Here is a 13068-nt window from a genome sequence, read left to right as displayed (position 1 = left end):
AACCACACTCCCCCAAGAAACTAGCAACGTAAGATAATTTTTTCAGTTTCTAACAACATATTCAGACACAGTACCACTGAACATTTAAGGGCTAAAATGAGGTACATCAAGTAATGAAATTGGCGGTTTATGTTCAAATTCTACCCCATACTCAACCTACTCCTCGAGGTTATGGGTGTCTGACAACCCAGCACTCACATGCACAGCTCCATGCTTCAGGCTCCTCCAGACCAGAACACTGTAGCTAGAGAAAGACTGGGAAGGGTAAAGCTCAAAGAATTGCCAGTAAAGAAATTCTGGGATGGCTGGGGTTGGTTTTTTTTTGTTGTTGTTTTTTGTTTGTTTTGGGGTTTTTTTTGGTAGAAAGCATCCAAAGTGAATCTTGCTTTGGATAAAAGAGCTTAGTGAACAGCAGGAAAATAAAGATAAAATTATTTACATCCCAGTATCTTGGAGGTACAATAAAAGCAACTTATGAGAAAAGTTTTTTGCCCAGTTTCTTTCCCAGTTATGGTTTTTAAATTTTTTTTTTTAAACTCTTACTCTTTTTGTGTTGGCTTGCATAACTTGTCAGGCTCACGTTCTTCAGAATTTCTTGCAAAGACCTGAAGAATAAGCTTACTACAAAAAGCGTCTATGTAAGAAAGGGGCCTCCTTATGGCCAGAACACTTTCCCATGCTATACGGACAATGGAGCACCATTAAAACCACCTATCACGTTCTTGTGGTCTCCTTCCATAATGCTACCAATATACAGGGAAACTTCATTGTCTCTTTTCTCAAGCAGATGAACTGAAGAGCAAAGGAGTAGGAGGAATGAGCAGAGCACCTTCTCAAGCAGCAGCTAAACAAAATTGTTGCACTATGGCGTACAGAGGAAAGTTAAAGTTCACTTCCCTCACCAAACAAAACGTAAAGCAGAGGAGAAAATGTTAGTTTATCTCACTTATGGCACATTACCTACAGATAGCGTATTGGGACTCCACAAATCTGCACAATGTTCTCTGAGAATATAATTCAAGGCCATACTTGATGACTGATATACACTTTGCAGCTTTTATTATTTTCAGTTTCACAAAGAAAACCTCCCTAAGAAACTGATCTGGATTCTTTATCAGCTTGACTCCCACTGGTAAAATTATCATCTAAATTCCATCTGTAACGTGATCTGTTCAACTCCACTGTGTTCAAATTATACCTTTCCAAGCCTCTGAAAGCAAAAGAATTGCCCAAGTACAGCAATCCAGAAAATGGTTTTCAATTTTTAAAATATTATTTTGAGATTAAAATTAGCCTGCTTTTCATTTTTACCACTTCATCTCAACATTTGTGAATGATGCTTTTCATGATTTAGTTGATGGCCAGTAAATTCTGTGACTGAGTCATTAAAAAAAAGGCTAGTTAAAAGCTTTCATGACACAACTTTTCTGAAGAGCCTCTCTGAAACATTCATACATTGATCCCAATGCCTTCCGATCACTGGTTTCACAGATCAGCACTATCAGTTAACTAAATGCTGCACTCAAGTTAAATGCCAAACATGCAGGTTGTTACTTGAAAGTGTTTCGGCAACTTGTAAAAGGAAGCATCTTACTGATGTTCAAACAATGTTCATTTATTTTATTTAAACCTCTCCACCTTTTTAAAGAAGTCTATTTGAAGTCAAACATGAAAAGACATTTTTCCACTTTCATTGTTCATAGTCTAAGGAAAAGAGAAGATGAGAAGATGTTATCAACTCTTCTTTTATCATTTACTGTTCTGAACTTATTTACCACATTTTGCAGTTAAAGATATATTATATAAAGATAGTCCTTCATAACTGGAAATGGCTTCTTCCTCCCATATGAAGAAACTTGGCTGCACTCCTCCCAGCAGCTTGTAGCCCAACAGACACTTTTAATGCATTTTCTATTACAATGGCAATGTTCAAGAATTGAGTCATTTCTAGTTCAGTTCTTATGCTAAAACTGATTAATGTTCTAATGGGAATTGAGAAAAGTAGATCAGGATCTTTCCACCCAAGGAACAATTTCATCAGACTGAAACATTAAGAAATTAAGGAAAACAAAACTATGTTATCAGGGACTGGAAACAAAGATTCATACCCCAGTTGTTGGCCAAAGCTTTATGCCATCACACCTCTGATTCTGGCAACCTATTAATGGTAACATAGCTATACCTACTTGCACTACACTACCTCGAATACAAAGAGAACTTGTGTATTAGTACAGAGCTGTGTTTCAGACAGAGGAAACTCAGTAAAGACCTCAAATTGCTAGGCTGTGATTAAATTATGAGCAATATACATTCACATAGAGCAATGCAAGGCCTATGTTGTCCGCTAGGTTTGATAAGAGTAGTAACACATACATCTAAGATACAGGAAAAAGTGAACTGAGACATCATCTGCCTTGTTTTACTCCCATAAAACACCAAGTATGTGAATATCTGCATTTGCTGGTTTGACTAAAACAGAGAAAATAAAAAGCCTCTGCTATTCTATTCAATAAGGAAATAAAACAAGAGCGTTAAACATGGCATTATTACATTATTCAAAGTACATCTGCAAACAAAGGAGTTACACAGACAATTTTCAATCTCTCTGAAAAGGATGCTAACAATACAAATACTGCGAAGAGTCAGGAGAATTATGACTTCCTAACTTTCCACAATGGCTCTTACTAAAGATCACCAAGAGGCAATCACTTCACCTTTCAGCCTCATTTTTGGTGAAAGAATGCCAGAAGTACCGATATCCTTACAGGATTGCCTGACATTCTGCTTACACTTTGTGAAGCAGTTTTAACATATAAAGCTATATAAAACACTTAAATGCCTATTAGCAGTACAACAGTTTATGAAAAACTGATGGAGAAGAATAAAGAAATACATTCTTTTAAAGAAACAGGAACCACAAAGGATACATGAACCGAACATGTATTTTTCCCATAACTTAACGTAATCCTTACAGAACATATATGAATACCTGCTGCTGCCTTTGCCGCCTCATTTGGGCAACCTGAGACATCATGATCTGACGATCCAGTAGCTCCATTCTCTGCTGCCTCTGGATGTCAACTGTTGCTCCCATTCCCACTCGAACTTCATTCATTGGTTCCGCAGATGAGAAGATTGGTTCAAGAGTCCAAGAAAATATCTTTGCTACCCAGCTGGGCACACAAAGAATTCGATGAACTTTTAATATACTGCTATTGTAGCAAATACCAGAAACCTAAAACCAAAAATGAAATGTTAAAAAAAAAAAAACAAAACAAAACAACCAAAAAACTTAAATACATCAAATATACTTTGTATTTAGCTGCAGATAGCAGTTGGTCTTTCTGTTTTTTGAAGCACTTTTTAATTATACTTACCCAGAGTTCTCAGACAAGAATCAGAGAAATGATAGGGGATTTCTTTACCTCCAACTTCCCCACAACTACAGACTGTTACTTTCTTAACTTTGTGTACTGCATTTCCTATGACTCAGAAAGCTTCTTGGAGTTTTTTGTTTCCGAATCTGAGCCCAAACCAAGAGACCCTTTCTCAAACAGGTCAAATTCAAACAAAATTTTCATTTCTAGTACAGGAACTGGTCAGGGTATGCTGCATGCTGACCTAAGAAGATTAAGGCTGCCCTTGAGGATGCTGAAGCATTGTAAACACTCCCTAGAAAAACAACCCCCCTTAAGGATTCTGCCCCCACCACCCAAGTCTCTCCTTCCCATAAAAACAAAAGCAAAACTGCTGATTTGAAGTTAAATCTAAGAGTATGCACAGACTTATTCCAAAAGGATCTTCTAGGAGAAAAAAAACCAAACAAAGGTTCAAAAACCAGTTCATTAAAAACTGTGATATTGAAAAAGCCAGTTTTTGTGATGCCTTTCTCCCACCTATAAGAAAAACACCTATTCCCTGCGTTCACACTCATGCTTGCCTTGGGGCTTGATTTCATTTCAGATTCAGGAGGAGCAACAGAAATCCATGTGCCCCATACATAAATGATCTACAGTAATCACTCAGCCATCATTTTAAATCCCATCACGAACCCCTAGCATTTGAGCCCAAAGCAGTCCAGCAGAAAGGCCAAAGTTCTTGCACAAACTCAGAGTCTGCATTCTGCTTTATGCCATGTTTCTGTATTTGTGACTATTTACTGTCTGTTATGCCACAAGAATTATGCTATGACAACAGTGTGAAACGAACCGGAAGAGATACGAACACCCAAAAAATCCGTAAACATACCCAAACAATCCAATTATGCTAGAAGCAATGTAGAAACTCCACACCTGAGCTATTTAACTGGGGTTATTTATTTTATCTCACTGACATTTGTATATACATACCAAATGAATTGCTGCACATGCAAAGACAGACAGTATACAAAAATGCAACATTCTTTGGGAGGGGGATATTTTTCAGATTATTTACAAGGTTATTGGTAATTATGCAGTGAGATAATGAGACATAACAAAAATACATTCTGCTTTGGGAAACACTGATTTTCCTTTTATTTTACTTTCATTTTATGACTGCTCTCAGGGTTGGACATAACACCAAACACAGGCTACCATTCTAAAATGAGAAAGAACAGTTTTAAACCACCCTTAATCCCTTCAACCTTTTTGTGCTACGAGGAAGGAGGTAAATGGGATGGGCTAAGAGGAAGGCCATAATCTCTGGCATCATAGTGAAGGCTGCCTTTAACGAAAATTTTCTGTACTCAAAGAAAGGTCCTGACTGGACTCCAGGAATGACAGGGTGCTGGAACAGAAGCTTCTTCATGACCTCAGAAATTCTCTCCTCAGCTCTAGTGAAACTGTTCCAGATGGCTGTAAGCCCACGACCAAAACTTGTGCACATGAACTGGAAACTAAGATAGAACTATAATCGCCAAAGAGTAAGTGGAGGAAAATTCGTACCACTTCTGCAACTCATCTACTTTTGCTATGTAGTGCTTGAGGTATCTACCTAGCAAGAAGGTCCCTCAGAAGCTAACCACCTGGTCCCAAGACAGTTACGTAGATAGGCTCAAGAAAACCTAGATTACAGGGCTACCAGGAAGGTTACTTTTTTGGGAGCAAGAATTACTGAACCAGGTTGCAAATATTACACACACATTTAATCTGATGATTTCTTAGATGCAAAATGCATAAGCAGCATTAGAACCTACAAATTATCTTCCTTCCTCCCACCTTGTGTCATCAGGCTATGGAGCCAGGCCTCTTCTTTGGTCCCAGGGATTCTGCACTCCTGGTTGCACAGGGGTAACCAGGCAGGGAAAGCGCTCCCGCTCAAAATACTTTGTCCAACATCACAACAGCATTCCCTCATGTCTTCCAAATGTCCCTCCCAGATACTGATCTCTCCCTGCTCACTCTTATCACCTCCTTTGTTAAGGTCTAATGTTTTCAGGGCACCCTAAATCTTGAACGGGTTCAAAAAGTCACAGGAACAAAACACAGCAAGCAGTGATAGGAAAATCTACATCTCCCTGAATGTATGACAAATCTTGACACGTGTCTGAACACATTAACCACAAACAGAATCATTTTCTTATCAACTCGAGATAGAAAATACAGCAAAGAGATAGCAGCAGCATGTTTTTAGTCTCAGAACTTTGGGACTTGTTTGTCTCAAAAGGGAAAATGTACTGCAAGCAACAATTAGTAGCTGCATCAGTAAAAGCATTCTCATATTTTTCTAAGTGGAGATGGCTAACCATAGAATCATTGAATCTTTTAGGTTGGAAAAGACCCTTAAGATCAAGTCCAACCTTTAACCGAACACTGCCAAGTCCGCCACTAAACCATGTTGCTAAGCTCCACGTCTACACATCTTTTAAATATCTCCATGGATGGTGACTCAACCACTTCCCTGGGCAGCCTGTTGCAATGCTTGATAACCCTTTCAGTGAAGAAATTTTTCCTAATATCTAATCTAAACATCCCCTGGTGCAACCTGAGGCTGTTTCCTCTTGTCCTATTTGGGAAAAGAGACCAACAACCACCTCAATATGCTCTCCTTCCAGGTAGTTTTAGAGAGCAAGTCATTCCAGAGCATTTCGTCAGAAGAAAAGGCTTTGTAAGGCTAAAAGATTATGGATGCCGCTAAAATGGAGAATGGCACTTAGCACTGTGTGTGAGACTCACATGCATGGCTCCTACCTGCCTTCCTAGCTTTACTGAGCTCATTGGAGTAGCGTGCCTGGTCTACAGCCAATGCACCAGTTCCAGTGGGCTGTCTTCTCTCTCCTTGCTCCTCACCAGCAGAGTAGTGTCTTGGCCCCTCCTTGTCCTGCCTTGGACAGAAATTCATTGCATAACCCAAACGTGTAGACTTCTGTGCTCACAAAGCAGGAAGTCAAGAAGTTTGGCAATATAAAGTTCACAGTAAAATCTAAAATAAAAAGCACCTGGTGAACGAACAAGACAAAAATGTGTGGGACTAGCAGAAGAGAAGTACATCTTCTGCATCTAGTTGCCAAGAAACTTACTGTGGACCAGTAATTGTTCAGAGCAATCGTGTGAGACTGCAATTCTTCACAACTATAAACAGATGGAAGGACAGACTCAGCAGTGAACAGCACCAAGTATACACTGGCAATCCACCTTGTTACCTGCACATCTGTTAGGATTTCAGTGCCACTCCCCTTCCTCGCTCCCTGATTTACTACTCCAATTATAAAGCTATTAGATGGAAGTATAAGACACTTTAAAGGCTGTGCTCAGTTTTATCAAATTTTCAGGAAGTTTCATCTGGTGAGGAAGAGATAGCTATTTGCATATTTCCAATAAACCCAGAATCGAGACATTTGTAGTTAAAACAGGTCTTGTGATTCAGTCTGGTTTAGCGTCATACACTCATCTTAATGTCAAGTATTTCCAGAGTACTTCCTCTTTAGCTGGTTCATATGCAGAACTTGATATATATAATTAACCCCCCCCCCAAGCTTTGGCAAAGTATAATGTAACTTTTTACACCATTTCTGTTACAGACATGTAGTGAATTTCTAGTGTTTAAGAAAGTAAGCCAACTTTGTTTATTCAATGAGGATAAGATGATCTCATTATATCCCAACTCCAGCACTGTACATCAGATTAAAGGTCTATTTCCCCAAACAGATGAGTCTCCACAGTATTTTAGGCTCTAAAAAGTCACCACAGAAAGACACTGCAGTTAAGTTCACATTGTTAGAATGGAGAATTTTTGGCTGGCAACATAAAACACATCTTAGTTGTTTTCTGTTAGTCACACCACCATAACCTATAACCTCATCCACCATATCGTATGAGGCACAATGCTAAGCAGAGGAAATGGAGTTTGCTGGAAATTGGGTAGCATGCTGCAGTAAAAAGTGTGCTTACATTTTTTCAGTTTCTTAAATCATGGCTTAGCACTACTGGTCCTTCACATGAAGTTCCCTAACCTCTTCCCGCCCCTGTATAAAGCCCAACTTCCCCTCCCCTTCCCTCATGTCCCTCCAAAGTTGTACACTTTTTAGAAAAAGGAAGTAGCTGTAGTTTCTCTTTTACATTAGGTAAACCGAACAGGGAACCTCTCCAAATATTTTACACGACAGACATGTATGCTCCACTACTGACTGAGATATTTAAAATCATTGTACTTGATTAACACTAAAAAAGGAAATCAAATGAAAAAAACAGTAGGCAGATTGGTGTAGAAAATGAAGTTGAAAATTATTTTGCCTAATGGTTAGAAATTGACAGCAAATACTCATTATTTTGTTCTGAATAGTTTAAATATAGTCATCATATGTATTCAAGACTTTGCTATTTTTAGATATCAACAAATTGAAAGCAAATAGCAGTATTCTTCAGGTGAAGTGACATTTTTATACCCATTTTATCTGCTTTATCTTTAGTACGTTCTGAATTCTAAGCTAGAATCAAAACAAGGGGTTAAAGTTTGTGTCAAGATTCTGTATTTACCTTGATTAGAGAAACACATTTATCAAACCAAGAGAGATGGTGCTAAAATCACCCAACAAATAAAACCACTACACATGTATTTTCAACTTGTAGTTATAACCTGCAATGTAATTGTAACACAACAGATTATTTTGTTTGGTTTTTTTCTGCAGAAATAGTTAGTAAGAGTATAAACAGCTTTTTGCAACAGTTAGCTTGACAGAAAAAAAATTATAATAATAATAAACTAATTCTCTTCAATTTCCTTCCCAGTTGACTGGGCTCATAAGTTTCCCAGATACCCTGAATTTTTTTTTCTTCAGAGTCCATCAATGCTATCTTCATTGGTCAGGTGCAGTCATTATCAGATCTCAATCATTCTTTGTTTATGTGCAAGCATGGCTGTACTGCTATTTCAGCACAGTACATCTATTCCTAACTTGTACTTGTGACCTAAGGACAGGTTCCCTTGGGCTTCTGCTAAAGTTCTGCAGGTGATCGTCATCATATTGTTAACCAAACCTCTTTACATAAAAGACATAGGAAAACTAGGGAAAATGTGAGCCCTCTCCGGAATGAAACAGGAGACCTGGTTACTCAGGAAATGGAGAAGGTTGAGGTACTCAATGACTTTTTTGCCTCAGTCTTCGCCAGCAAGTGCTCCAGCCGCACCGCCCAAGTCGCAGAATGCAAAGGCAGGGATTGGGAGAATGAAGAACCACCCACTGTAGGAGAAGATCACGTTCAAGACCGTTTAAGGAACCTGAAGGTGCACAAGTCCATGGGACCTGATGAGATGCATCAGTGGGTCCGGAGGGAACTGGTGTATGAAGTGGCTAAGCCACTCACCATCGTATTTGAGAAGTTGTGGCAGTCTGGGGAAGTTCCCGCTGACTGGAAAAGGGGAAACATAACCCCCATTTTTAAAAAGGGAAAAAAGGAAAATCCAGGGAACTACAGGCCAGTCAGTTTCACCTCTGTGCCTGGCAAGATCATGGAGCAGATCCTCCTGGGAACTATGCTAAGGCACATGGAAAAGAAGGAGGTCATTGGTGACAGCCAGCATGGCTTCACTAAGGGCAAATCATGTCTGACAAATTTGGTGGCCTTCTAGGAAGGGGTTACAGCATTGGTGGATAAGGTAAGAGCAACTGACATCATCTACCTCGACTTGTGCAAATCATTGGACACTGCCCCACACAACATCCTTGTCTCTAAATTGGAGAGACATGGATATGACAGGTGGACTGCTCAGTGGATAAGGAATCGGCTGGATGGTCACACTCAAAGGGTTGCAGTCATCAGCTCGATGTCCGAGTGGAGAGCAGTGACGAGTGGCGTTCCTCAGGGGTCGGTATTGGGACCAGTGCTCCTTAACGTCTTTGTCAGCAACATGGACAGTGGGATTGAGCGCACCCTCAGCGAGTTTGCTGGAAACACCAAGCTGTGTAGTGCGGTTGACACGCTGGAAAAAAGGGATGCCATCCAGAGGGACCTTGATAGGCTTGAGAGGTGGGCCCATGCAAACCTCCTGAAGTTCAACAAGGCCAACTGCAAGGTCCTGCACATGGGTCGGGGCAATCCCAAGCACAAATACAGGCTGAGCAGAGAATGGATTGAGAGCAGCCCTGAGAAGAAGGACTTGGGGGTGCTGGTTGATGAAAAACTCAACATGACCTGGCAATGTGCGTTTGCAGCCCAGGAAGCCAACTGTATCCTGGGCTGCAGCAAAAGAAGCATGATCAGCAGGTCAAGGAAGGTGATTCTTCCCCTTTACTCCACTCTTGTGAGACCCCACCTGGAGTACTGCGTTCAGCTCTGGGGCCCCCAACATGAGAAGGACATAGACCTGTTGGAGTGAGTCCAGAGGAGGGCCACAAAGATGATCAGAGGGCTGGAGCACCTCTCCTATGAAGACAGGCTGAGTGAGTTCAGGTTGTTCAGCCCGGAGGCTCTGGGGAGACTTTATAGCAGCATTCCAGCACCTAAAGGGGTCCGACAAGAAAGCCAGAGAGGGACTTTTTACAAGGGCATGTAGTGATAGGACAAGGGGTAATGGCTTTAAACTGAAAGAGAGTAGATTTAGATTAGATATAAGGAAGAAATTCTTCACTGTGAGGGTGGTGAGGCACTGGAACAGGTTGCCCAGAGAGGTGGTAGATGCCCCATCCCTGGAAGTGTTCAAGGCCATGGATGGGGCTCTGAGCAACCCGGTCTAGTGGAAGGTGTCCCTGCCCATGGCAGGGGGCTTAGAACTAGATGATCTTTAAGGTCCTTTCCAACCCAAACCATTCTATGATTCTACGATCATGACTGGATTTATCTACCTCATCACAGACATCTGCAATTTAAAAGCCTACTTATGAGCTGGTTGTTTGAAGTTGGTTTCATAGTCAACAGAGAGAAACGGGCACCATTAAGATGTGACTCATCCTATAGCAAATGTCTCCAAAGTACGCACACAGCTGAATTACTCTCTCAGATTCCCTCTCTAAACAATGGTAACATTGCAGCCATGATGGAGTACACGTACAGGCTAGAAAAGCTTGATAGAAGCAATCTACCTCTTGTTGAACTAGTTGGCACAATTGACCAAGTAGACCAGATTTGGGGCACACAAACTCTTCCTCAGATCTGAGAGAGAAGCTGAGAAGTTATAAGTGAAATACAAACTGAAAACTAAAATCCATTTTTCTACAGGATCTCAGAAGCCGTGGATATAAAAGAGAAAATATCTTATGACACATTATTACCTTCTCCCCTCCTTTCCCAATATTTTCTCCTTCTTCCAGAATTGGAAATATCTGCATCTCCCTCCTCCCCAAACAATTACAACCTCACTTCCACACTAACATCCCCTGTATGCCAGGCGCATCAACTACTTTTTTTTTCAGATGCATTAACTGATGCAGGAGTAAGTATTGTCAGCTTAGTCAGCTGTCATGTGTTTACACGTAGCAAGTTGTCTAAGCTCCCACCACAGAGGAAATTAAGTCAATAGAGTCAGTATAACGTAGAGACACTCATCTCAAATTAAGTCACCAACAGTCACTCAACTGAATATTGACCACTGCCCACATGCAGATACCTCATGTTAGTTTTGGGTGGTATTCAGCACATCTGTTAGCTTACATACGGATATCTGCACCTGTCCTAAAGTGAGGAGACAAAGAGACAATGCTTCTTTTTCATTTCCTAATCTCTGTTATTCTATTGCTTTTCCATTTCTTATTTCAGGCTATGCACTTCACAACTTATATGCTGAGCTTCCTGAACTGCATTGTCAGCAAGCAGGTTGAGGGAAGTGATCCTTCCTCTTGTCTCAGCACCAGCGAGGCTGCACCTGGAGTACTGTGCCCAGTTCTGCACTCCCCAGCACAGGAAAGACATGGACTTGCTGGAGCAAGTCCAGCGCAGGGCCACAAAGATGATCAAGGGACTGGAGCATCCCTCACATGACGAGAGGCTAAGAGAAGTGGGACTGTGGCCTGCAGAAGGGAAGGCTCAGGGGGATTTTATCGAAGTATATAAATGCCTGAAGGGGTAGAATGAAGAGGAGGGAGCAGGCTTTTCTCAGTGATGCCCAGTGACAGGAGCAGAGGCAACGGGCACAAACTGAAACACAGGAGGTTCCCTCTGAAAAATCAGGAAACACTTTGTCACTGTGAGGGTGACCGAGCACCGGCACAGGTTGCCCAGGGAGGTGGTAAAGTCTCCATCCTCAGAGATATTCAAAAGCTGTCTGGTCATGGTCCTGGGCAACCAGTTCTGGGTGGCCCTGCCTGAGCAGGGGGGTTGGAGAGATGTCAGCCTCAGTGATTCTGTGACCCATCTTAATACTTGGGTCTTTGGTGGGCAGTTCTATCAGCGAAGGGGAATCACATCAGTTACACATAAAATACATGTTTTTATTTAGGAAAGTACTTAAGCATAGGCAGAATTTTTAGTAAGTGAGTAGTCTCACTGATATTAGCAATACTACTGATACATATATTGTAAAACCAATGTCAAATATTCAGAAATCACAACTCAAGTTCCAAAAAGTCACTAGCAAGATTGTCTTAAAATCATAAGGGTTTAAAAAACAACCAACTAACCAACCCCCCCCTCCCCCCCCAAAACTTTCCTTCATGATTTCTAAGCCTTAGGGACATTCTTTTGGATTCTGAAGTGGTAGTTTACACAAAGGTTAAAAGCTTATTTTACTACTATAAAAGCTGACATTCCCAAAAAATCTTTTGACTCCTTGAGCTAGGACTTCAAGAAACACTGACAAGAAAAAGAAGAAAAAGAAAAGAAATCAAAAGCTTTGGTAACACTTTCTGCATCTTTACAAACTTTCCTGAAAAAGAGCTGTAGTTATCCATATAATCCAAAAAAGACCCTGTAGTACTGGTGCTTTAATTTTGAGTATCAGGTCTTGAAATTTTATCCTGGTCAATTTTTTTTTTTTTTTGCATCTTTTATATAGCAACTATTAACGCTATTATGAGTGCACTAGATTTTACTTTACACAAAAACAATATTCAAAACAGTAACACATCATTTAATTATTTCTTAATTTTCATAATTCTAGTAAGTTTTGCCTTCACTATAGCTTTTCATAAATTCTAAATTTAAAAGAATGAATTAAAAACATGATTTCGGTTATTGAAAATAATTAACTTTTATCTGTCCTGAACTCCAATTCAAATATTGCTTGGCTATAAATCAACAGCATAAAAAACAATTAATGCATAACTTTCATACATTTTTTTAGATTATCCAAACTCAATCCTATTAGACTGACTCTCTTCTGTGTCACCAAAGGAATACCATAAGACATTTAACTAGATATAAGTAGACTTACCTGAATCCCCATTTATATTTATACAATTACAAAGAATTCAAAGCATATCAGACTTTGACATTGACTAAAGATCTACATAAGACTAAATGTAGATGACTGGAGGATGTCCAGACTAACCGAAGGATGAAGAAGGACACATAGCAGGACATGAATGTGGAGGTAACTGCATACTACATTATCAGGTTCTGATCAAAGATTCTCTTCGAGAAAGTCAGCACGTATTCAATACTAATTTTAAGTATGTAGAAGGGATGATATTTTAAGTGTCAATACTGCACTGTGTGT

At 40.2% G+C, this 13068-nt stretch overlaps 1 protein-coding gene across 1 annotated transcript in view; it reads right to left on the bottom strand.

The window, feature by feature from the left end:
* UBAC2 (UBA domain containing 2) overlaps nucleotides 1–13068 on the bottom strand; it is a 102679-nt gene that overhangs the window by 16103 nt on the left and 73508 nt on the right. The window contains exon 7 of the mRNA XM_010578297.1: nucleotides 2990–3235. Within this exon, the coding sequence (XP_010576599.1) occupies nucleotides 2990–3235 (246 nt within the window). The remainder of the gene's footprint in view (nucleotides 1–2989; nucleotides 3236–13068) is intronic.

The sequence above is a fragment of the Haliaeetus leucocephalus genome, unplaced genomic scaffold, assembly GCF_000737465.1.
Source record: "Haliaeetus leucocephalus isolate CR32 unplaced genomic scaffold, Haliaeetus_leucocephalus-4.0 Scaffold626, whole genome shotgun sequence".
NCBI lineage: Eukaryota > Metazoa > Chordata > Aves > Accipitriformes > Accipitridae > Haliaeetus > Haliaeetus leucocephalus.
Note: the sequence above shows the minus strand (reverse complement) of the source record. Positions and strands in the feature narration are given on the sequence as shown.